At 40.3% G+C, this 26,123-nt stretch overlaps 2 protein-coding genes across 2 annotated transcripts; both read left to right on the top strand.

Moving 5' to 3' along the window:
* The first annotated feature begins 1,605 nt into the window (after window positions 1–1,605).
* cpa4 (carboxypeptidase A4) lies at window positions 1,606–7,154 on the top strand. Its single transcript, XM_085282979.1, has 11 exons — window positions 1,606–1,752; window positions 2,507–2,588; window positions 3,051–3,185; window positions 3,293–3,391; window positions 3,484–3,585; window positions 3,839–3,940; window positions 4,284–4,394; window positions 4,584–4,674; window positions 5,043–5,242; window positions 6,416–6,500; window positions 6,836–7,154. The coding sequence occupies exons 1-11, from the start codon at window positions 1,688–1,690 to the stop codon at window positions 7,021–7,023; spliced, it is 1,260 nt and encodes a 419-aa protein (XP_085139105.1). The 5' UTR covers window positions 1,606–1,687; the 3' UTR covers window positions 7,024–7,154.
* A 3,363-nt stretch (window positions 7,155–10,517) lies between these two features.
* On the top strand, window positions 10,518–26,107 carry smc1b (structural maintenance of chromosomes 1B). The gene is made up of 25 exons (XM_085282978.1): window positions 10,518–10,714; window positions 11,066–11,254; window positions 11,999–12,111; window positions 13,439–13,642; window positions 15,046–15,284; window positions 15,473–15,731; window positions 16,156–16,296; window positions 16,392–16,474; window positions 16,627–16,834; window positions 16,976–17,161; window positions 17,322–17,513; window positions 17,590–17,736; window positions 18,315–18,452; window positions 18,597–18,713; window positions 19,098–19,204; window positions 19,294–19,435; window positions 19,933–20,078; window positions 20,534–20,687; window positions 20,843–20,941; window positions 21,026–21,182; window positions 21,877–22,031; window positions 24,096–24,247; window positions 24,558–24,627; window positions 25,278–25,388; window positions 25,483–26,107. Exons 1-25 carry the CDS (start codon window positions 10,606–10,608, stop codon window positions 25,600–25,602), a joined length of 3,738 nt encoding a protein of 1,245 aa, XP_085139104.1. The 5' UTR covers window positions 10,518–10,605; the 3' UTR covers window positions 25,603–26,107.
* Window positions 26,108–26,123: the final 16 nt, after the last annotated feature.

Genomic DNA, 26,123 nt, shown 5'->3' with positions numbered 1-26,123 from the left:
GAGTTCTGTCCTTTCCTTCTAAGATTCCTAATTATTTAAAGTAACACTCAGGTATGCCATTCAGCGTGTTAGTACGAGCTCGGGAGCAGCTTGGGAGAACAAGAAAACAGAGACTGCTTTAGGTTGCCTTCCCAATCGACTCAAAGGTTTATTTAGTACATAACAGCTTATATAGAGAAAAAAAGGTTCGTGTGTCAGCTTTCCCAGTTCAAACCGGTACAGACCAAATAAGGAAACGTCTTCCTGCCTTGTGAGCAAAGAAGTATCCTGTGTGTAGTTTCTCAGTTCAGCTATAATTTATGATCATCCCAGCAAAATACACTCCTAGACATAAAATACAGAGTTCTTTCATTAGTGAATTCTGAAACAAACCACCTAGCCTTTAACGAGCTTTTTCCAGGAGATAAAGAAAAAGGGAGGATGGGAGTAAGGAAGTGGTCTCATCTCTGTGGTGTTTTCGACCTTGGAGTACCAGCCTGTGAGTCCTACACATTAATTCTTGGGTCACAGAGAAAGAGAAAAACAACTAGTAGATGGGCCTTATTGAGTAACTCTTTTCTGTATAATATCACAATAAAACAATATCCTGTAAATGCTACCATGGTATCAAAATATCACAACAATTGTGATAACTGGAGTTTCAGGGTTTTTTTTAAGCCAGTTAAGCCAAAGAAAGCTTGGCTGTGTTGAGCTCTCTAGGGCCCTGCCTTTGGGACAAAAGTAAACATGGATCAGGTGTTTACATCTTTACGTCCGTGAAACCTTCCCTTCCAAAAGAGAATTACGACTGGGAGGCAACTTAGCTGTTGCCTCCCTGCTTCCAGAGAAGAGCAGGAGGGCCCCACGCTGTCAATCCAGCCCCTCTTCACACATGGCGCCTGGATGTCTCTGGCCTACTCACAATGGCCTTACTGTGGAAGTGTGATAAGCATAACTTCAGTTGTGATGCTATTCTATATGTATATATAACTAAGTGACAAAGTAATATTACTATTACTAAAGTGATCAATACATAAAATAAAGAAATTTCCATTACAATAAACTGGGAAATATGACAAATCACTATAATTAGTTTGGATCTGTTTTTTGTGTATTTACCTTTCAAAAACTAGACGAAATAAAAGTGCAGTGTAACAATGAAGGATTACTTTTTGACTGAAACTTTCACATCTAACCTGCTAACAGCAATTAGCAACATGCATACGTCGTTTTAGGCCAAAAAAACAGAAAGACATCGTCTGTCACACAATCTGAACCGTTTTTCATTCAGTCAGTCTGTGTGTATAAAGGCTTATTATTCATGACTAACCTCTATGATCCAGAACAGTGATATTCAGATAATGACAGTTAATGTGCCTTAATCTGTGGGCTGCTTTCCAAGTGACACTCTGCATATGATGACTAGAGTGTATAATGAGAACAGACTAAATCACCAAAGCCACTAACATACTGTATCTGTGGAAATTTCCACTATCTGCTCCTGAGAACTGAAAAGACTGATCAGTGCTTACTCTGCATGTTCTTTGCTCAAAATAGCTGTTTTTCCAGTAGAGCTGTGTCATTATCAGTAGAGTGACCTAACTCACACGTATGAGAACAGCCCACCTGCATCCACAGGATATTAGGAGAGCAGAGGAGCAGGTGCTTCACTTGCTTCCTCTGAACAGTCCAGAACTATACAGGTGAGATGAAAGGCCTCTGGTTGCTGCTGGTGCTTGTGGCTGCGGCCAAAGCTGAAAAGGGCTTCACTGGGTAAGTTTAAAGTGCACACTAACATGATTTACTTATTAATAATTCATGTGGTCATTCTTTAGTACTCCTACTATGAGTTTAAAGTGACTAAAATGGAATCGCAGAATAACATTTTAGGGTTCGGTTCCCTTTTGCTTTGGCAGGAACTTCTTATTAACCTTTTGCACAGCAATAACAACAGTGCACAGTTCAACAACAATAATCTGAATAACCATTATTTGTGGTTAAGGTGAAAGCATTTTTTGAACTGTACCTTCTTCTAAATAAAAGAACCAGTACAAGAGAGGAATCCTCCATTTGGCTGCAAATGTCAAGTATTTTTCTGTTCATTAACTCTGCAGGTTATAGCTGAATTGCTAACAAAGAAACCAATACCTATTTACATTAAACTTTTGTGTCATGTCTTTTATCCTCTCAAAAAACAAACTGCAAACCTTTTTAAAACCAGACATCCCTCTAAATCCAGGGTATTAATTGGTAGATTATGTGGAGGAGATTTTCAGCTATGCAGTCTTGCACTGTTCTTGTATCTGTAACTGTTATTCAAATGGTAGCACAATCCACAGCTTATGCTAAGAGAAAGCTTAAGTCTCTGCTACAGTCTCATTAAGGAATATAGTGACGGTCTGTACCTGTGCTGCACCAGTAATTGCTTGTTATATCAGTAACCAATAAATAAAGTTCTTCTCTTCTGCTGAGCTCACATTTCAGCATTTAAAAGTTTTAACTACAAACTTAACATAATGATGTGCAGAGATCAGGTTATCCGGGTCAATGTGAAGTCAGAGGAACAGATCCATCTCCTGCAGGCGTTGGAGACGGCGCAGGAGTGGGAGGTATGCACACGCAAACACACACGCACAGCTTTGGTAAACAGCACAGAAATTGATGTTCATGTTTTCTCGGCAGCTTGTGCCAAGTGATTTCTCATCAATTTTCTAGCAGCGCAAAAGGCAAATCAAGTTCAGCTGGGTCGAAGGTTAACACAGAAAGTTAGGTGCTCGTCTCTGGCCCTGCAGTCATTTTGGACTTCACCTTTTACTGCATTAAATTCCCAGACATTAACCTTGCCATTATTTATTTATTAAATAAGATATTTTGTTGCTCCTTTAAGATTGAAGCAACTACAGATGATATATCTTACAGCAGCACACTCTGTCTGGAGAAACATCTTAAGTTGAATTCTTCTAAATTATTTAGTTTATTATGGAATATGCTAGATGCAACATGTACAGGACTTCCCCGCAGCATGTTCCTTCATTCCCATGTGTGATATCTCATTGCGCATCTGTTTACAGGTGGACTTCTGGCTTGACCCAGTCTCCACTGAGCTCCCTGTGGACATCCGAGTGCCCCGCTTCAGTCTGATCCCTGTGAAGGAGCACCTTACTTTCCACAACATTCCCTTCACCGTCATGATTGAAAACGTCCAGGTCTGTCATCCTCAAAACACAGTTGTGTATTAACATAGAGCTGATTTCCACTGGGAGACTCGGTGGCACAGAGAGTGAATTTTTAATCTCCTGCCTGTCACCTGCAGGAACTTCTTGACAAAGAGAAAGCTGAGATGGAGGCGAACCAGATGAAGGAACGCAGCACCAGGAGCTTAAACTTTGGAGCCTATCATGATCTCAATACAGTATGCTGCTCTAGAGAAAAAAAACATGACTGGATCCAGTCAACTTTGTGTGTACCTATGTGTGTTTTAATGTCAGAACTGAATCTATGCAGATTTACAGCTGGATGGACACGCTGGTGGCCGATTACCCTAACCTGATCACCAAGCAGCATATTGGGGTGTCCTATGAGAACAGGCCCATGTATGTGCTCAAGGTAAGATACTCTGGTTATGCCTCACAGAATGCAGCAGCACTGCACTTTTGAGCTCTATAAAAATGTGGACAAATATAGCTAATATTAACTATCTAATAAAATTAATCCGGTATCAAATATCAAGTCACTCACACAGTGGGGTAAAGAGAGGATGCGCTTTATTTTGTGCATACATCTACATGTGTTAATCGTGATTGACTGCACCTTTAGAAGCAAAATGTAAAAGCATGTCTGAATCTGTGTTCGTGTTTAGTTCAGCACCGGTGGTTACAATCGTCCTGCTATCTGGGTTGACACTGGTATCCACGCCAGAGAATGGGTTACTCAGGCTACTGGAGTGTGGACCGCCAACAAGGTACAAGATGTCAATTAAACTGAGTAAACTGAATTTAAATGATCATAATTGACTTATTTTTTGCAAGAACTTTGTGCTTTTGAACCAAATTAATTTTCTGTACTTATTAAGTTTTTTCCTTTTAAACATATTACTGGATGTTTATGTTAAAAAAGCATGAGTTATTGTCTGAGTGCACTGGGCCTCACTTTCCTTCCTATCATTTTCTTATTTTAATCAGTTCCTTCTTCTCTGTTCTCGCAGACCTTGTTTACCTTATTTATAAAGCTTCATCTTAAATATGTAATATGTGAAAGCGTGTCTTTTTTTCTACGTTTCTACAAAACCTTTCATCCTTGCTTAGATTGCCACGGATTACGGTACCGACGCCTCCCTCACTTCCCTCCTGAACACCATGGATCTTTACATGCTGATCGTTGCCAACCCTGATGGCTATGTTTTCTCCCACACCAATGTACGTCACTGGCACTCCTCAGATAATGTTATTTATGTGTCGCATATATAGAGTAGATACTCGAAAGAAGAGCAAGATGTTAGTCATGCAGAAACAAGTAGAACTGTGTTTGTTTTCAATCAATACAGTATCATCTGAGAGAGAAAAAGAAATGATGATTCACACCGAATGACGTTTTGTGAAACACAGGATCGGATGTGGCGCAAGACCCGCTCTGTGAACCCTGGCTATGCGTGCCGTGGAGTCGATCCAAACAGGAACTGGGACGCAGGCTTTGGTGGTCAGTATTATAAAAACTGAATGCATCTCATGATTTTGTCAATTACCTGCCGGGTAAATAATCACATTCTTTTTACTTGTTATCAAAAAGAATCTGAATAGCATCATTTACTACTACTACTGTTAACCGCTGGTACGTGTGTTAAGGATTTAGACTTGTAGTCACTTTAGACTTTAGAATTGTTGTAGTTGAATGAACCGGATTCCTCTGGAATACCCAATGACTCAGTGCAAAATGTTTGCTTGTAACACGTCAGTGAAATTCCTTAAGCCCTCTTACATTCTAATGAGATGTTAAAAAAAACTTCTGACATATGTCTGTCATTTGTGAGCGTTTGCTCTGTGATGATCTCTCTGCGATATGTCCAGGCCCTGGTGCCAGTAGCTACCCCTGCTCCGATTCCTACCACGGCCCCTCGGCGAACTCTGAGATCGAGGTGAAGAACGTGGTGAACCTGATCCAGAGCCACGGCAACTTCAAGGCCTTCATTTCTGTCCACTCCTACTCCCAGCTGCTCATGTACCCCTACGGCTATGTCTGTAGCAGCGCAAACCATCAGGCCGAGCTGGTAAGAAAGCAGAAAACAGAGCAAGCTCGAAATGTTTGCCATTGCTTAAACAATGTTTTCAAGAGTAATCTTATACGTGCGAGAGGTAAGTAAGTGTCATCTGTGAGTTATGCGTATTGTCAAAAAGACAAAGGATTCTGGTCTGATAACCTGATCTGAGGTCTTCCTGTAGGCTGCTTTTTGACTGTTGATATCATTCAGCTGGGGATTGCAATTTTCCACCTAATTAAAGTTTTATAGCTGTGAATGTGAATAATTAGCTTTGGGGTAGGTGAATTATAAACTCATCACTACTAAACATGACAAATTGTCTGCCTTAACTCAGCCAGGTACGCTCTTTTTCAGCAGTACTCTGCTTCATATTCATACAGCACTGCAAATGAAGTCTGAGAAAAATGCCTAATGGACCCATAATCCTGCAGTTATTCATACATGACTAAACCCCCGTGACACAAATTTGTGGTTTTGGGCTACATTAATCAAGCTGCCATGAACTGTAAAACTCCTGAACAGGAGAGTCACTTTCAACTGATGATAAAGTCCCCTGATTTTACACTATCATGTGTATTCTCTGTAAATGGACTGTTTCTTACACAACACTTTTCTACTCTACCTGATCAATCAAGTATTTTCTTTACAAACTTTGACACTCCAATGGAAGCATCAGAGAGCAACTTGGGTTAGTATCTTACCCACGGCCCACATTCGGCATGCAGGGTGGAGTAGTCGGGGATCAAACCAAAAACCTTCCAAATAGTACATAGCTTGCTTTACCTTTTGAGCCACAGCCACCCCTACATCAGCAGTGATTTGTGGCCTGTGTTCTTGTAATTGGACATTGGGTGATTTTCTCCCTCCAAATAGCCTGCAAGGATTCAGTTCCCATCATCTGTTTCTCTGATCGTTTCAAAAACTGTTACAATGGAGCATGGTCAAAGTTCCTAAAGTCTCAAAAAAATAAAATTAGCTGATGGGCAAGTGAGATGTTTTTACCTCCACGTTTAGTTCACCATGGTGTTAGGTACACAGCTCTGGCTGTAAGCAGCTCTTCAGTCCTTCTGTTTGCAAGCAGCAACCAAGTGAGAAAAGTTGGCTTTAAGGGCAATGCCAATAAAGGGAGAGGAGTTGATACGGCTTCTTCGCTACAGTGTTGTTCGCTTTGCTTCTCTGCAGCATTCTGTTGGCAGAGCAGCAGCGCAGAAACTGACGTCTCTCTATGGCACCGCCTACCAGGTTGGAAGCATCTGCAATATCATCTGTAAGTAAATCTTTTCTCTCATTTAACCAGACCAGTACACAGTGACTTCAATACTAAAGTTACAGATGGATAAATGAAACGACGAGCTGCAATCATGCAGAATAATTGGTTGAGGAAAATAAATACTCGCTCGAGTGCAAGCACAGTTATTTTTATTATTTATTTATTTATTGTGCCTATGTTTGTTTAATTTCCATTTCACGTTATGTTTTATAGCTTAATAAACAACCCAAATCAAAACTAAAAGTGATATAGCTATTGTTATGACTAGCAGTATTAATAAGAGTTCTTGTATTCTTGCTAGTAATACATCTTTTATATTTTTTCGTGCTCAGATCAAGCCAGCGGGGGTAGCATTGACTGGTCCTACAATTCGGGAATCAAATACTCCTTTGCCTTCGAGCTGAGGGACACTGGCCGCTACGGTTTTATCCTGCCAGCTGATCAGATCATCCCCACTGCCTCAGAGACATGGCTGGCCTTGAAGCATATCATGGAGTATGTCCGTGACCATCCTTATTGAGGACTGTATAACCACAGATAGAGGAGAAACTTAAAAATTGGCTGACTCAGCTTTGAATTTAAAGCTTCCTCGACTTTATCATTGTGAGACCAATAAAAACCCAACATACCCGTTTTATCTGTCTTTCAGCAGACCTTGTAGTCCTTCTTTTGAGTGAAATAGTTTTACACAAGAATAATTTGGGAGTGCAAAGATTAATTGTGTGAGGGGAAATGAGGCAGTTATGATCAGTTATTTATATCTGACCTTACTTTGATTTACTGGCTGGGTTTAGCAAAAGTAGAGAAATTAAGCATTCACTCAGTCTTTAACATTGACATTTTTTACACAAAATGCTAAGATAGTATTTTTTTAAATCCATTTCAGTTTCACAGAATAAAATTTGAGCTATTTTATTTCAGATTCTATGCCACTACTGTGGTTTGCTCCTATTTAACTAAACGATTTAGTAACTCAGATCATCGTAAGCCCTTTTTTGAACAGGCTTCCATAGCAAATCTGAGGGTAGTTGTGGAAAAGATGGCTTAAAACAATCAGAAATCAGAATATCCATCAAGAATCCTTGAAAAGCCTTTAGAGGAACCACTGTTCAGTATAGACTGTTGGACATATATTCAAAGAATGCTCTTTGTTCATGACTCGAAATATAAGTTACATTTAATGAATATTTCATTAAGTTCAGTATATTTATTTAAAGAACCCATATAAAATGAGATACAAGCCTATATAGGTTCCTTACAATGGACTAAAGGTATCTGGCACTAAAACATTAGCAGCAGATCCTTCAGGTCCTGTCATCAGCTGGAGCTATAGATCAGACTTTTAACATCATCTCCTGCAGAATAAACCAGACAGATTATCCTCCTTTTGACTCTTGTTTGTTGGCAATTATTGAACTGACTGATTGAATTTTGAAGATATTTTTACAATTTAGCGATTTATTCATTTAACAATCAGGTAGCATGTGGAAGAACCACACACAGTCAGAACAGTCTAGACTAGATCTCATTTCAAATAATGCTGCAATTTGATTTTGTGGAACACCAGCTTGAAGTTAGCAAGGACTCTATCCAGATCAGTCAAATATGTCATGCATAGAGCAGACTCCAACTGACTGCTGTAGCAGAGTCTATGCTCATACATCTCTGGGCATCATATCGGTATTGAAACTTTTATTGTTAAAAACTGCAGTCGTGCCCAACAGGAAAATATGTGAATGCATTATAAATAAACTACTGTATAAGTGAACACACACATACACACACAAATACACAAACTGACCACAAATAGAGAACTATCTAAATAAATGAACACAGGATTTGGTTGACGATAGCATCACCAGCATGAAGGGTTTTTTAGTTTCTCAGGGTTTTGCTGTTGCTAAGAAATAATGAGGATGTCTCACTTACCTGGAAGTAACATGAAAGTTGTGCACACAGTGTTTCAAGATCCTATCAATACCATGGCTTTGACCAAAACTGGTGTTTCCACTGCAGGTAAATAAAGCTAATGTAGCAGAAGCAGGATTTTGGTAAAATGAGATTTTGGGATCTTATCTAACATGACCCATATCCATAACAGCAGTCCTATAGGAAATAATCTCATATATGCAGTTAAAATACAGTATAATATGTCTTGATGCATGCTCAATCGTCCAGGTAAGTAAATCTCCAAAAGTGGATTCTGTTCATCTGGACATAGCGTTTTGTGGGAGAAACGTTTCGTCACTCATCCAAGTGACTTCTTCAGTCTCAGCTGACTGCAGGTTTCATCTTATAAACAGTACATTTGCATAATGACTGAAACCAGCCCAGTGAAGGAACAATGGGCTGGGAGGTCAGTTCCTTAATCTTAATTATGCAAATTCTCATGACCATTGATCAACAACCACTGACCCAAAGCCACTGACCCAAAGCCACTGATCAAAGCCCATGAGTTCACATGGGGCAGCAGTTGTGTGGTGGAATGAATGAGGACCCAAGATCCAGACGGCAGTGGAGATGCGAGTGAGATTTTATTTACAGTGAACAATAAACTAAGGTGAGGGCAGAACTGAACCTAAACTGAGAAAAACTAACAGACAAATCTGAAAACATAAGGGCAGCGGGGAATACACAGAGATGACACGAAGAAGGCTGGGCAGAGAGATGCGGAGTAACACTGACTTACACGGAGAAACACAAACGACATGACCAGGAACACAGGCAGACACACACTAAAAATACACACAAGGTAATGAGGGAATGACACACAGGAGGGGAGCACAGCTGAACCTAATTCACAAGACGAGACACAGACCTACAAAGTAAAACAGGAAACTCACAGACTGTTTTACAACACAAAACTCGGGGTCACGAACAGAGCACAGAGGGAAGACACAGGTGGGGATAATAAGACACGAGAACCAAACCTAAAGAATTAATACAAAATCAGAATAAACTACAAAATAATAACAATAAACTCTAAACACTGGGTCACGACTCAGGATTGTGACAAAACCAGAATGGATGCAAATCAGGTTTGCTCACTGCTTTGATTTATTAAGCTGCAGATGTTACACTGAACTGTTTTTCTTAAATTAATGAGCCTTGTGGGTAAATGGTAAATGGCCTGTATTTATATAGCGCTTTTCTAGTCCCTAAGGACCCCAAAGCGCTTTACATATCCAGTCATCCACCCATTCACACACTGGTGACAGCAAGCTACATTGTAGCCACAGCCACCCTGGGGCGCACTGACAGAGGCGAGGCTGCCGGACACTGGCGCCACCGGGCCCTCTGACCACCACCAGTAGGCAACGGGTGAAGTGTCTTGCCCAAGGACACAACGACTGAGACTGTCCAAGCCGGGACTCGAACCGGCAACCTTCTGATTACAAGGCGAACGCCCAACTCTTGTGTATTGTGTATCAAAAACTACTACAGTATGAACAGATGCTCGCTGGTTACACCTTCGTGCTATTGAAATGGGATTTTTGGTACAGCGAGAAACAACTGACAGATTATAAAATTAATCTTTAGCTGTTTGGCACATGGACCACAATAAATGATAAACTGAAGCCTTATGGTATAGGGATTATAGTGTTAAGTGCTTGGGTGGTTTTCCAGAGAGGATTTTCTTAGAAATGTCTTGTAAAATTTCTAGTAAATCTTGCCATTTTTTACTCTAAAATTTGTAACTTTCCTTACTTCAAATTTCCTACTTTTTTCTTATAAATTTGCAACTTTCATCTTGAAGATTTGCCATTTTTTCCTTATACATTTGATAGTTTTCCCTCACAAATTTTGCATTTTAATGTAGAAAATCTTTTGAATTTCCCCCCACACCTGCCTCTTATTTTTTTCATACTTTTAGTAGCCCTTTGTAATAATAAAGCATATATAAGTACATGTGAAACAAAATGAAAAAAACAAAAACAAACAAACAACAACAGATCAGCGGCTGACTCAGTTTAAAACTAGAAACTATATTTTTAATGTGAGGAAACGCAGACAGTAGTTTCCCGCCTCTCCACGTCCTGTCTGCCACATTAGAGGGCCTGGCCTCAGACACTAAGATTAGCTTCAGGGTTCACTTACAAAGATGGGTTATTTAAAACAACTAGATATTGAAAACTTTAAGTCATGGAGAGGAAAACAAATTATTGGGCCATTCTTGCGATTTAATTGCATAATTGGCACAAATGGCTCAGGTAAGTAAAGTTTTTATTGGTGACGTGTTCTAGCTAGCTAGCTAATGGTAAATAATTGTTAAGCTAGCGGCTAGCCTGCGGAGTATATCTTTCTTTCTTTTTGGTTTGCTAAGTAAAGATACAATTTCTAAGTAGATGATGTAGTCCTAAGAACTACATCATCTACTTAGAAATTATATTTTTCATGTAAGGAATACAGAAAATAGTTAAACAACCTCTAAATCCCGCCTGTTATGTTAACAGACTTTGCCTAAAAAGTCAGGCTAGCTGTATGGTCGTCCTACCAGAGCTGGGTTATTTAAAATAAATTCATATTGAAAACTTTATGTCAATGATTTTAAATCATACTAGGTAAATCTAATGTGATGGATGCCCTAAGCTTTGTCATGGGTGAGCGGGTTTCTTCTCTCCGAGTCAAGCACTTGAAAGACCTGATCCATGGAGCTCACGTTGGTAAGCCCCTCTCCAACACTGCCAGGGTGGCCATGAGGTACTGCAGTGATAAAGAGGAAGAGACGGTCTTTTGTAGGATCATTACAGGTCAGTAGACTCTGCCAAGTTTTTTCTTACTTACATATTGCATATGCAAGGCCAAAAATAACAACTGTAAAACGTAAATTAAAATTATAGCGAATAATGTGTATATTTGTTTATGCATGTTTTCATATATAATGATGGTCCTTTAATATAAGTTTACCACATTAATAACATTCAATATTTATCTAGGATAAGAGAATCATCTAAGAAAAAAAGATAATATAAACTGACAGCTGGGTGCTGACTCATAAAGAAGCCAGATTTATATGGAAAATGCTAATAAAGCAGCAACCACCTTTATTATCATGTACTGGCAATGATCATATAATAAGCATACACAAAGTACACAGTTATAACTATTATACACCAGCATAGCATGATTAGTGATCTTACCTAATACTTATTATCCCAAGTGTTCCTTTAGTTGTGATTCACAGTGGTTACATTTTTCATAATTTGGTATAATGAGCAATAATTTGGATATGATTTTATTATTATTTATACTTTATTCTCACATGTAACTTAAAGAACCATTAAGACAGGAATGATTCGATTTTTTCCTAAAAATACAAAAAAATTGTATTTGTGGCTGTTGATAATTTTCCTTGTGTGATTTATGGAGGTTAAGTGTTTTGTTTGATTTTTAGAAGTAATCAGGTTTTTGGCACCCAAGGCTGATTCATGTTTTACCTCAGGATACAGTTTTTAATCCAATCATTTTCATTTGATATCTGTTGTATTTTTCAGGGGACTCCTCTGAGTATCACATTAATGGCCTACGTGTCACTTTTGCCAAGTATGTGGAGGAGCTTGAGAAGATTGGCATTTTGACTAAAGCTCAAAACTGTCTGGTGTTCCAGGTAAAGTGCCAGAGCCTTGCACTTTACTGATTTACTGAAAGTCAACATGAAAAAAATTAACTTTGCCAGATTTGTTTGCTGTAGTGTTTTTTTTTTTGTCAGTTTTCACATTATAGCTGTGGTGACTGCAGTATTGTACAACAAACTGAAAAATATGCCCCAAAGTGTTTGTATTTACCATATAATGGCATATTTTGTGGTGCAGGGATTAGGGTCAGTGATTTACAAACAATAAGAAGTTAATTAACACATAACCAGTCAAATATAACACGCTAAAAATACTTACTCAAACATAGAAGATTGCTAACAGTAAACTGTCACATTAACCCTTGCATTAATCCTTAGATGCACGAGAGACTGGACCCTACACTCTTCCATAAGTGGGTCTGCTTTTTTTCTGTGGCTCAGTTGTGGCTTTTGTCACCCACACCTTCCCATTGCTTCAGTGATCGGGGTTTGCAGTTGGGGGCAACTTTCCAGTTGACTTCTCATATGTGGTGTGACAAGCTCCTTTGAGAGCTCAGTGAGGAAGGCCTGCCATGCTGTGGTGATGCCGTTCTTTAATTCAGGGTGCTGAGCCATGAAAAAGGTGTAGGCACTGGTATCTACACCTCCTTTGGGCTTGTAGAATGTGATAAATTATGTTTTTCCTCTTTCTGGTATTTTCATCCACCATTTTGTTGTGATCATCATGCTGAGGACTCATAGCCATACAGCTATTCCTTTCTTGGTGATGTAGCTGACCATGCAAAGGTTTGAGTGTAAACTCTGTGCTGTAAACCTCCCTGGACTCGGAAACCTTCATCTTAGGAAGGATGTCTGCCTCGTTCTATTGTAGAGTCCCCACAATAGTGTCTGCAGCAGACACTGTGGAAGAGGCACACTGGAGAAACAGTTATCTGTGGTGATGTTGTCTCTTGTATTTCGCAATTTACTGCACAAGTGCTGGACAATGTTTTCCCCTCAGATTCTTCTTACCTTCTTCCCCTGTTTGTAAACCATTCCAAGTATTGCACAGGGGATGCATGCATCATAAACCCAGAAGATCATTAGGCTATACTTAATGGGCTTGTTTGGCATGTACTGTAGAAATTTGAACCTAACCCTGAATGGCACAAGCTGTTCATCCACAGTGACACTCAGACAAGGATTGAATCCTTATCTGAATGCTGAATGTGTAGATATGTGTAGACATTGCATAAAAGCAAGCTCACCAGGCCATTTGCATCTAATTGTTAATAAATAACTAAATGTGAGAGTTTTTTTTAACTGGCACTGTTGGTAAGAGATGTCTTACAAAGATTGTACTCCGCTTGCTTCTCACCAGGGGGCAGTGGAGTCCATAGCTTTGAAGGACCCAAAGGAGAGAACCAAGATGCTGGAATCGATCAGTCAGTCCAAAGAATATGCTGCAGAATACAACAAGAAGAAAGAGGCCCTGCTGAAGGCCAAAGAAGACACTCAGTTTCACTTTAACAAGAAGAAATCTGCTACTGTCGAGAGGAAACAGGTGTCTCAGGAAAAAATAGAGGTAGCATACCAAGAAATTATTTTTCTCTATTCTGTCATGCTTCTACATCCCCAAATGTGGAGTCTCTAGATACATGCGCCTACAAATGGCATAAGTGTGCCTGACAGCAGATAGATTATAATGTCACAAACACAAACACCCCAAAAGTCTCAAATGATGTTGAAGAACAGTTTTCCTCTCCCAGTCTAAACTTGTGAGATCTAATGGGGTGTTCACATCCTTGCAAATTCACGTTTTCCCTGGTATTACCTGTGTGAATTCATTTGCGTTGGAAACATCTTCATAGTCACCATTACCAAGCCAACATTACAATGAGGAGTAAAGCTAATTGTTGAATCACTCCATTTAACATGACCAGGTTTTACCCAAAATTTCTCCAATTATCCATGAAGCCCATATTTAGACACCACTCAGAAGGCAGTTATAAGGAGAGCATAGAGCTCAAGATGTCACTAGAGAAAACTACAGAGTATGGCAATGATTTAGCAGAATTACACACCGACTAATTTTAGTGACCTTGGATTGATGCAGTGTGTCATCACTCCCAATGTGAATTACAGTCTTGTAGGGCTGTGTGATATGACCAAAATCTCATATCCCGATATAAGACATTTATCGTCCCGACAACAATATATATCACAAAAATGTTACATCTTCTGTAAATTCTGTGAATCTCGGGCAACTTGACTTGCGTGAAGTGTTTTCAGCTGGGCGTTGTGTACCTGGAGTCGAGTGTTAAATAAGTTGAAACGGCCGCAATTTTCTTTGTGAGTACGTATTACACGGTGTGCTGCGGGGAAAAGCCTGTTCTAAGGTTTATTTTTTTTAGCACCTGACGGTTCTTTTTAGCTTCTCGTCTGTAAACACTCTACATACTATTTCATGTGATTCAATTTATTTTGAAAAATCTCAAAAGGATCATCAGCTTTATTGTGAAAGGTTTATGTGGAAAATAAACAACGACAACGCATAAAAACAGTCGCTTGTCCTTCCGTAGTGTGGTTATATTAAATATAAGAGAAAGATAGAAGTTTAAGAAATTCTACAGTGACCATCAAAACGATGAAAAAATGTTGCTGTAAACGGTTTATTTTGCGACACCACGAAACAAACGATAGCATAAAATGAAACGATAGACGTTTTCATATCGTCAACCGATATATATCGATATATCGAACGGCCCTACAGTCTTACCAAATCCACATTTAACCTTACCCAGCCTGCTCTGGCCCCATGAATACAGTCAGGTATGGTTGATAGAATCTCTACCTCCATGTTTCTGAGAATAGTTGCCAATAAACAGTTTTTTCGATCCGATATATGAGAGGGTTAGTGATGTTCCGCGGGCCTTTGCGTCAGAATGACAGTGAGTTGCCGTTATTCATCTTTGCTCATATTTCCAGGCACAGAAATACCAGGCACTGTTGGATGAACTTCACCAAAGCCGCCTGCAGCTGAGCCTCGCTGAGCTCTACCATAATGAGCAGGGGATCAGTGCTCTTAGTGACACCCTGAAGAAGAGACAGGAGGCTGCAGCTGCAATGAACAGTAAACTGCTGATTGGGGAGCAGACAGTCAAAACTCAAAAGAAAGAACACGGACGGCTCACAAGAGAGCAGCAACACATTGACAAAGAGATCTGGTGTGTTAGTTTTCGTATATGGCTTCAAATTTGAAGGTCTATAAATGGATGCATTATATTTTCATTTCACTAATTTTGTTTTCATTTACAGGAAAGCCACTGGTGACACCTTTTTAATCCAAATCAACTCAGATATAATTAAAAATCTGTTATTAAATTAAGTAAACTGGAAACATTCTTTCACACAGCACACAGGAGCAAATCCTGTCCCAGTCTCGGTCCCAATACATAAAAGCGAAAGTGAACACGTCTCATCACGTAAAAAAGGCTGAGGATCTCCGTGATGCCCTGAAGAAGAGTCAGAGGATGTTTTCAACCAAAGAGCAGGAGCTGGAAGAGCATCAGCAGGAGATTTCTCAACTTAAGAAGTCCTGGAGGAACTATGAGAAGCAGGTCCAGGAACAGGGAGCTGCCCGTGGAAGAGACATTGAGCTCGACATGGATCAGGTCTGTTAGATTTCATTCCTGCTAATTTTTGTTTGAAGTGTCGGGTACTTTTCACTACACCATGCCTTAAAAGAAACAATAACTGGAGATAAATTATCTGAATTTTAGGAGCGGGACTATACCTCCCAGCATGCCCCTTCCGGTTCTCGATCTATATATGACCCCCGGCTCTACAAGCTGTTGTTCTCGTTTTCATGCCCCATCCTCCCTTTTTCAATTCTTTCACTTCTCATTAGTACAGCACTGGCGGTGACTCACTTCCCCAAACGGCAGCCTCAATTCATGTTCAAGTCTTCTGCCCTTATCTACTAAAAATGCTGTCAAACCTAAAATGAGGATGTGGGCCCAGCTGGTGAAGTAACATTTAAAAGTTATAGTTATATAGGGACTCTGTTATGATTATTATTATTTTTTTATGCTACAGTCAGAGCGATACAAAGAGCTGAAGGAGCTTGCCTTGAAGCAGGGGGCTGTCCTCAGCCAGCAGGCAGAGAAGCTTCACTGGGATGTGAAAGCAGACTGGGTAAAGATAGCCTTTGATGAGCGCAGAAAGAAGGAAGTTGAGGTACTTTCTATGACACAGTTCTTTTTGTAGCATTGATATATTTAAATCAATAAAATAGCTGTTCAGTCTAATCTTACCTCTGTTTCACATCACAGAACGCTATCAAGTACAACCAAACACAGCTGGAAGATTTGACATGCAGAGCAGAGAAGCTAGAGGAGTACACCAAGACCTGCAAGTATGTTGTGTTTAGCTCAACCACTAAACGCTAAAAGGAAGTTGTGCTGTTTTTGTTCTTTTTTTTTTTCACTCTCAGCGAGGTGTTAATATATGTTGTATAGTTGGTCGTTAGATATATATATGTTGTTTTGAAAGCACTGTATGCCTCAGGTCATCCCTTGAGGAGTACCGGCAGCAGGAGGAGAGCCTTAGTGCAGAGCTGCAGCGGGGCCACCAGCGTACTAAGGAGGTGAACCAGGAGCTGAATCAGGTGATGGAGGAGTTGGGGAATGCCTGTTTGGACAAACAGGAGAACAAAAGGCAGCTGCAGCACAAAGAGCTGCTAGAAAAGCTCCGCAGACTCTACCCGGAAACTGTGGTGAGAAGCAGTAAATAGTGAGGCTGCAGCAATTCCCCAAAACTGTGGTTCGGGACATAACACCTAACGTACCTTGTTCTTCTTAACACTAGCACTGCCTGTACAATTTTCTTAACTAATTTGTGACACGTGCTGTTTCAGTATGGCCGTCTGTCCGACCTGTGCAGCCCTATCCATAAGAAGTACCAGCTGGCTGTCACTAAGGTGTTTGGCCGCTACATGAATGCAATCGTCGTAGCATCAGAGAAAGTAGCCTGCGAATGTATCACTTTCATCAAGGAGGAGCGGAGGGGACGCGAGACGTTTCTTCCCATCGACAACTTGATTGTAAGGGAAAAATCAAGCTGTGCTTTCTAAATCATAGCTTGACTTTTTGGGTTTGTTAAAAATGGAAAACCTTATAAAAGGCCCTGAGAAATAATGGTGTAGTTCAAGTAGACCAAGTAGTATAAATTTGTCGTTCCTAACATCACTTCTGTGTGCACAGCTGAGTCCACTGAACGAGCGACTGAGGGAGATGCCTGGTGCCAAGATGGTGGTGGATGTTGTGCAGGTTATTGCTACCACAGTTGCTACCCAGCTGAGGAAAGTGGTGCAGTTTGTCTGTGGTAACACTCTTGTGTGTGAAACAGTCAAAGAAGCCAGGAGTATGGCCTTTGATGGACAGGAACGCTTTAAGGTAAACTTTCCTCTTTTGAGATCCACTAATTTGAGACGGAACCATAAAAAAATTTAATCTGTCACGTCTACTCTAGACAGTGTCTCTTGAAGGGACAATGTTTGAAAAGTCAGGCGTAATCTCCGGAGGCTCCAGCAACCTGCGAACTAAAGCTCGCTGCTGGGAAGAGAAGGACGTGTTGCAGCTGAAGGAGCGCAAGACCCAGCTGACCACTGAGTTACGCGTGAGTCACACTAAGTGCTCTCCTTATTCTCTGTTTTCTGCCTCCTCTCCTCCTCCTTTGTCCTCTTCCCTTTGACGTCTCAGTCCATTATTTGAAGGATGTCTCAATTCTTATAATACATGTTAATTGAGGGAACGCTAGCTGGAGAAGCTGTGAACACAGCAATAATAATCTACTCTGATATCCTTTGCAGACGTTTTTCAAGCATGCAGAGATGTTTTAGGACTGGGACATGAAAACCAGAGAACAGAGCAATTAAATATTTAAAGATAGATGATAATTTCAGTAGTCACTGGGATATTACATTTGGTTGCTGATACAACCAAATTTTGTCTTGTGGGGGAATAAAGGATTATTCTATTACAACCAGGAGAACTGATAAATATACTAAACTACCAGCTTAACAAGTAGGCACTCCTCTCACTATGTGTTTGAAATCTGTGAGCATGTGTTAGTGCAAAGAAAAGGAATTTAGAACTCTGAAATATAATAAATTGTTGTATTTTTTGTTGTTGTTTTGGTTTATACACACTGTATTTTATGCACAGGAATCAAGTTGTGTTTTGGTTATGTAACAGGATTTGATGAGGCTGAAGAGAAAAGAGCTGGACCTGAAACAGATTGTTGCACAGGCTCAGGGTGCTCAAACCCGGCTCAAATACTCCAAAAATGACTTGGAAAACCTTCAGAAGAAAAATATCCCTAAATGCCAAGCGGTATGATCTGATATAAAATGTTCTGGACTGCCACAATCATTCTAAGTTTAGAGACTTAATAGGGCGCAAAAGTGTTTTTCACACAGGTGTTGAAATCATCTGAGCTTACAGTTTCTTGGTATTTACTCTGTCATATGTTTTCAGGACATTTCTTGTCTGGAGAGTGAATTGGCAAACCTGGACTCTCAGATTCAGATGCAGATGGAGAGTGTGAAGACAAAAGAGGCAAAGATTAAGGAGATCAGAGACAAGCTTGACCAGGTGCTGCTCTCAACATATCATGACTTAGATTGAAATGTTTGCCGTTGAACTTCTGTTGCAAGTGAATTCATTGTTGGAGAAATTTCTTTGTCTCTGAATTTTCAGTTTTTCAGTATTTTTAATCAGTAAATCCTAACAATTGACAGAACTTATAACTTTTGCAGTGTTTTGTGCTGGCTTCATGAATGTTGGCCCATTTAATTCTTAACACTGTAAAGTGATTTAGACTTTTACAAAAGCAAAATGGAATTTGAAGTGTTCAGTGAGTAACTTTATTAACGGTCTGCTAGAATGGTGGGTTTCCAAATACAGTGTTTGTCTTGTGGCTGGTTACACTTGCACATATCGGATGTTGTATGGATCCTCTCTATTCTCTGTATTTAGATAGAAAACTTGGTGTTTTCTGACTTCTGCGCTGAGATCGGAGTGGACAGCATCAGACAGTTTGAGCAGGAGCGCTTGAAACAGCAGACAGAGCTTGATAAGAAACGGTACTTCAGTCACACACCAGTATTTTCTGTGTCACATGACGAACTTTAAAAGCCAAATCTTTAATGGGTTTTTATGATAAACAACTCAGGCTGGAGTTTGAGAGTCAACATGCCCGCTTAAATACATGCATTGAATATGAACAAAAACAGCTTGAGCAACAGAGAAAGAAGGTCCAAAAACTGGAGGACACCATCAGTAAGGAAGAGAAATTTATGACTGAGCAGAGAAAGGTAAGTCTCAGTTTTTTATGTTGTTATAAAGCACATGACAAACATTCATAGCAATATATTTTCCATCCATCCCATTCTCCCCTTCTTATCCTTGGGGGGGGGGGGGGGGGGGGGGGGGGGGGGTTTCCCAGCTGTCTTAGGGCGAGAGGCAGGTTACACCCTGAAAAGGTCACCAGTCTGCCACAGGGCTTACACATACAAACAGACAACCCTACACACTCAACATTCAGAGTTACCAATTAACCTAACCCCACTAATTACATGTCTTTGGATTGTGGGATAAAGCCAGAGTACCCGGAGAGAACTTACGCAAACACAGGGAGAACATGCAAACTCCACACAGATTAGCCCCGGGGTGATGGTGAACTTGATATCAGGACCTTCTGGCTATGAGGCAACAGTGCTGGTTACTTCTGGTTATTTCTGGCTGTTGCCTTTGTGGATCTTAAGTTCGATTTTTGCAGATTTTTCAACCAAGCGCTCGTTTTCCCTTCCAGGAAGAGCAAAAGTTGTTGGCAGTGGTTGAGGAAGGTCAGAATAAGCTACTTGAGCACAAGAACAAGCTTTTAGCTAAGAAAAGTGAGGTGGCTGCTGCCAAGGCTGAGCTGGATCAAAAAACTCAAGTCCTTCAAGAGATGAACAGGTAACATCTCTGCAATGCTTCTAGTGCCACTGTTTTTGACATTTTGTGCAGTTATTACTGTCACCATTTGCACCACTGCTGATTGTATTGATTGTTGTGTTGCTGTGAGGTTTCCCGTTTGTTAGGTAGCAGAAAAGTTGCATCTAACCCACTACAGTTGCTGATATGCCTTTATTTCTGTTATTTAAAAAAATATTCTGTTTTTGATGCATTTAAGTAATTTTTTCCATCAGTAATATACATGAAATGAGTTTCTTTGAGCTTTGTTTCCAGTAACAATAATGTGTTATAATTGGCTGTTTTCTCTCCACCATCACTCCCAAAACGTTCCCTTCTTCCTAAGCAACCTAATGACATGAGTTACCATATAAGTCCATGTCAAAACTTGACTTGTGTATCATGTTTTGTCATGGACTCTGTTCTCTGACTTTATTTCTTTTTATTTTGCCAAATAGGGATTTGGCGAAGCTTCAGCGAGAGGTGATGACAACAGAGACGGCTATAGAGCAAAAGCGCTTGACTAGACACAACTTGTTGCTGGCCTGCAAAATCCAGAACCTGCCCATCAGCCTGTTGTCAGGGAGCCTGAATGAAATCAGCGAGGTGCAGGTAGGACACAGAGATGTTTGGTATCTACTCTGACTTGACTGATCATTCCTGTCCTGGACTGTTTATCAAATTCAGCTCAAATTTTAATTTGAAAGAAAGGTTTAAAGTACTGTAGTGTTGGTATAGATGATCATTGATTTGTCCGGTCTATGCAGCTGGACACAGATTCTGAAAGCACTACAGCCACCATGGACATCTATGAGAGAGAGGCACGACTAGTCATTGACTACTCTGAGCTGGAGACAGAGCTCAAGGTGAAAAACAGGGCAGCATACTTATTCTCTATTGGTGTTCTTTGGTTATAGAACCAGCAAGTATCACCCATTGTGTATGGTCAGAATTTGCAGGCTGAGCAGGAAGTAGAGGCCTCCCTGGAGAACCTGAGGGAGTCAGTTTCCTCCATAGAGGCAGCGCTGCAGCGCACCACTGCCCCTAACCTGAAAGCACTGGACAAAATGAGGGAGGTGAAGGACAAGTTACAGGGAGTGAAGGAAGGTATTTGTATGAATCTGTTGAGTTTTTCACCTCAAACTGAAACAGCTGGTGCAATATAAACCCATCAGGCATAACATTATGACCACTGACAGGTGAACTGAATAAAACTGATTATTTAATGGGAGCAGTGAACATTTTGTCCTCAAAGCTGACGTGTTACAAGCAGGGAAAATGGACAAGTGTAAAGATTTGAGCGAGTTTAGCAATTGTGATGGCCAGATGACTGGGTCAGAGCATTTCCAAACCTCCCCGTCTGTAGTGGTCAGCATTTATCAAAAGAAGGAACAGTGATTGCTGAAAACCTTAAGGTGTCAGGATTCTTGGTCGCATCTTGGTGGCAGATACAACTGCACAACTTCAGGGGTCAAGTGGAGTTCATTCCTCGACAGGTTAGGGCTACATTGCATGCAGAAGGAGGGAGAACAACACAATATTACACAAGTGCTCATAATGTGATATCTGATTGGTGTATTTCTACAATCAGCAGAACCAGTTTATCTATACGTTTATATTGTTTTCATAAGATATTCAAACTGTTTATTTGATTAATTAATGAACAGAGGACTGCTTCTGTCTAAGCAGACAGATTTTTCATGTTGAAATTCATTTATTCCCACGGGTGCATTTTGCATGTTATAGTGTGTTAAGTGAAGCACCTGGACTGATGATTAAGCTTCCTCTTTCTGTCACTCAGCCTTTGAAGCCAGCACTAAAGCAGCCAGGAAGTGTAATCAGGAGTTTCAGCAAGTCAGATCCCAGCGCCTGCACCTCTTCAGTCAGTGTTTTGAGCACGTGTCTGTCATAATCGATCAGGTCTATAAAAGAATTTGCAGGAACAACAGCGCCCAGGTGAGACAGACAAACCTCACTTTGATGTTTTTTCTTCAATTTTTACATTTTCGTTGTTCTTTTCTCCTTCAACGTTATGTTTGTAAAATGTGTTTAATTACTTCTCCGTATGCGGAACAAAAACAGTGAATTTTGTATATATTCATATTGAATATGTATTATGTTGTATATAAGTCTTCAGTGATGATTTACTATACATTACACTGTATACAGGAAACAGTATATATAAGAATACAGTGGCTTGCAAAAGTATTCGGCCCTCTTGAACTTTTCCACATTTTGTCACATTACAGCCACAAACATGAATCAATTTTATTGGAATTCCACGTGAAAGACCAACACAAAGTGGTGCACACGTGAGAAGTGGAACGAAAATCATACATGTTTCCAAACATTTTTTACAAATAAATAACTGAAAAGTGGGGTGTGCGTAATTATTCAGCCCCCAGAGTCAATACTTTGTAGAACCACCTTTTGCTGCAATTACAGCTGCCAGTCTTTTAGGGTTTGTCTCTACCAGCTTTGCACATTTAGAGACTGAAATCCTTGCCCATTCTTCTTGGCAAAACAGCTCCAGCTCAGTCAGATTAGATGGACAGTGTTTGTGAACAGCAGTTTTCAGATCTTGCTACAGATTCTCGATTGGATTTAGACACCAGACAGGTCAGGGATAAAGTTATTGAGAAATGTAAAGCAGGCTTAGGCTACAGAAAGATTTCCCAAGCCTTGAACATCCCACAGAGCACTGTTCAAGCAATCATTCAGAAATGGAAGGAGTATGGCACAACTGTGAACCTACCAAGACAAGGCCGTCCACCTAAACTCACAGGCCGAACAATGAGCGCGCTGATCAGAAATGCAGCCAAGAGGCCCATGGTGACTCTGGACGAGCTGCAGAGATCTACAGCTCAGGTGGGGGAATCTGTCCATAGGACAACTATTAGTCGTGCACTGCACAAAGTTGGCCTTTATGGAAGAGTGGCAAGAAGAAAGCCATTGTTAACAGAAAACCATAAGAAGTCCTGTTTGCAGTTTGTCACAAGCCATGTGGGGGACACAGCAAACATGTGGAAGAAGGTGCTCTGGTCAGATGAGACCAAAATGGAACTTTTTGGCCAAAATGCAAAACGCTATGTGTGGAGGAAAACTAACACTGCACATCCCTCTGAACACACCATCCCCACTGTCAAATATGGTGGTGGCAGCATCATGCTCTGGGGGTGCTTCTCTTCAGCAGGGACAGGGAGGCTGGTCAGAGTTGATGGGAAGATGGATGGAGCCAAATACAGGGCAATCTTGGAAGAAAACCTCTTGGAGTCTGCAAAAGACTTGAGACTGGGGCGGAGGTTCACCTTCCAGCAGGACAACGACCCTAAACATAAAGCCAGGGCAACAATGGAACGGTTTAAAACAAAACATATCCATGTGTTAGAATGGCCCAGTCAAAGTCCAGATCTAAATCCAATCGAGAATCTGTGGCAAAATCTGAAAACTGCTGTTCACAAACGCTGTCCATCTAATCTGACTGAGCTGGAGCTGTTTGCAAAGAAGAATGGGCAAAGATTTCAGTCTCTGTGCAAAGCTGGTAGAGACAAACCCTAAAAGACTGGCAGCTGTAATTGCAGCAAAAGGTGGTTCTACAAAGTATTGACTCTGGGGGCTGAATAATTACGCACACCCCACTTTGCAGTTATTCATTTGTAAAAAATGTTTGGAATCATGTATGATTTTCGTTCCACTTCTCACGTGTACAGCACTTTGTGTTGGTCTTTCACGTGGAATTCCAATAAAATTGATTCATGTTTGTGGCTGTAATGTGACAAAATGTGGAAAAGTTCAAGAGGGCCGAATACTTTTGCAAGCCACTGTATATCTACTGGCATATATCAAAGTTTCTCTCCTGCTCTGATTTCCTCATGAAGGGCATTTAGTACAGTTGAATATATGTGATCCAGCACAAGCTAAACTGGACATAATTTTCGTTAACTTGAGCATTTTAGAAGCTGTTACCTTAAATAATAAAACCTCATTAAAAATTTAGGCTGTCTGTGATTTGTGCTCCAGGCCATTTTGAGTGCAGAAAATCCAGAAGAGCCGTACTTGGGTGGCATCAACTACAACTGTGTAGCACCAGGGAAACGCTTCATGTCCATGGACAACCTGTCTGGTGGAGAAAAAGCCATCGCAGCCCTTGCTTTCATATTCGCCATACACAGGTAACACTGAAGTCACCCCATGGTAGAATACATGAAAAATGTGTTACATATATTAAATGTATTCTTTTCAGTGAATTATAGTTTAAGGTCAAAGAAAACCCTGTTTTTTTATTTTAATAAATGTATGTCGCTTGTTAAGCTGCAGAATAATCATGTTAAATAATAAACTACTATTGACCAAAATAATGTGATTATGGTTTTTGAGCAGCCCTAGTGATCAGTATTTGATTATGTTGACTGACACAAAGTGATGCCATATTCCTGACCCACATTCCCAGTATACTGTGTCTGTTCTGTTTCCTTCTCTCAGCTTCCGGCCTGCTCCTTTCTTAATCTTGGATGAGGTGGATGCAGCCCTGGACAACACTAACATTGGAAAGGTAAGAGTCAAGCTGCATAAACATTCACTATTAATATCCACCACTGGGACAACCCAGTATCCCGGCAAAACGTGTAATAGACACACCAGTCCACCGTGTCTATTTCACGCTTTGCCTTTCAAGACGTGAAATCGACACGGTGGACCAGTGTGTATATTACATGTTTAGGCGTGATTTGGAGTTGGCTGGAAACTATTAATATATTGATTATATCCATTGATCAACCTCAGGAAAAAGTGTCACCAATCTTCTCCATGATTGTGGTTGTGGGTACGGAACTTGACCCACAGATACACACTACTGGTACTCTTTGAATAGTAGCCTGTCAGACTGAAGACTAGATTTAAAGGACTATTCAGTTTGGCACAGAAGCACCTTAATGCAGAACTGTTTGACCTGCACTGTGGATGGGACATAATTATGCTAATAACTTATTCTTAGTTGTAAGAAGCAGTGACATAAGCTGGTGTTGGATTGGGGGATTGGATTGGGGGCTTCTAATAGAAAGGGATGCACTGCAGCAGGAGAACCATGTATTATTATTCAGATTATATTATTTTTGTATATTTACCAAATACATTTTGCCTACTGCATTCTGAAAGGAAACTTTTGTGGGCGATATATCAAGTGCAAATATTCACTGTCTCCAGGTGACCAGTTTCATCAGAGAGGAGTCCAGGGAGAACATGCAGATCATCATCATCTCTCTCAAGGAGGAATTTTTCTCCAAGGCAGACGCTCTGCTGGGCGTCTATTCAGATGTAACATAGCTTTCATTAATTATGAAAATTAGTGAAGAAGTTTAAATTCCTACAATGCCAGGCAATAGAGTCATTATTCTTTTGTGTTTGGCAGTTTGATGAATGCATGTTCAGCTGCGTTCTGACCCTAGACCTGCGTCCCTATCCTCTGGTTGAAGATGACAATGGGAAACAGACTGACAAAGAGACCAGCTCCGACAAAAGGCAGGATTGAGCTTTACAGGAATCAGCTGCATGAAGCCATTATGTTTTCTTCTTGTCTAGTGGCCTGTTGCATTGTTTAATGGATGTGGTTGTTTCTTAGTGTTCTTCTATTTTGACTACACAGAGGAACTGTCCAGACTAAATGTGCAGGCAGTGGAGTTATCTTGGATATCAAATGATGATCTTTATGTTTGACTGTTTTAGAGTCGTTCTTGTTCTTTAAAGTAATTGCAATTCACTGAATATTTTTTTTTCAGATAAATTTTGACCTCAAGTTATGTTTATGAGAAGGTTGTGTGTTTTAATTTGCTTACAAAGCAAAGTTTTTAACTGAGGTGAAAAATGAAAGAAGAAGAAAAAACCCTTCATATAAAATGTAGCAACCACACATTACAGCCTTTGAAGGACTGTGTTTATGTGCTTGTTCTCCCATTAGGCACTTTGAAGTTATTGGTGTAAATGTTACCACTGAAGTTGGAAAATGCTCTGTTCATTAAATCCACCAAGTTTAATAAGTGTGATGTGTTGCTG

Source organism: Mchenga conophoros, linkage group LG7, assembly GCF_057382185.1.
Source record: "Mchenga conophoros isolate Kocher_MC1m ecotype Shallow Benthic linkage group LG7, M_conophoros_male_GT1.1, whole genome shotgun sequence".
NCBI classification, from domain to species: domain Eukaryota; kingdom Metazoa; phylum Chordata; class Actinopteri; order Cichliformes; family Cichlidae; genus Mchenga; species Mchenga conophoros.
Note: the sequence above shows the minus strand (reverse complement) of the source record. Positions and strands in the feature narration are given on the sequence as shown.

What these genes read in the sequence shown, in the direction of transcription:
- cpa4 (XM_085282979.1), top strand. Translation starts at nt 1,688, where the DNA reads ATGAAAGGCCTCTGGTTGCTGCTGGTGCTTGTGGCTGCGGCCAAAGCT. An exon ending in ATGTTTTCTCCCACACCAAT is followed by an intron (nt 4,395 to 4,583) that starts GTACGTCACTGG and finishes TGTGAAACACAG; the next exon opens with GATCGGATGTGGCGCAAGAC. An exon ending in CAAACCATCAGGCCGAGCTG is followed by an intron (nt 5,243 to 6,415) that starts GTAAGAAAGCAG and finishes GCTTCTCTGCAG; the next exon opens with CATTCTGTTGGCAGAGCAGC.
- smc1b (XM_085282978.1), top strand. Translation starts at nt 10,606, where the DNA reads ATGGGTTATTTAAAACAACTAGATATTGAAAACTTTAAGTCATGGAGA. An exon ending in GCAGAAAGAAGGAAGTTGAG is followed by an intron (nt 16,297 to 16,391) that starts GTACTTTCTATG and finishes TTCACATCACAG; the next exon opens with AACGCTATCAAGTACAACCA. An exon ending in GCAGGAACAACAGCGCCCAG is followed by an intron (nt 22,032 to 24,095) that starts GTGAGACAGACA and finishes TTTGTGCTCCAG; the next exon opens with GCCATTTTGAGTGCAGAAAA.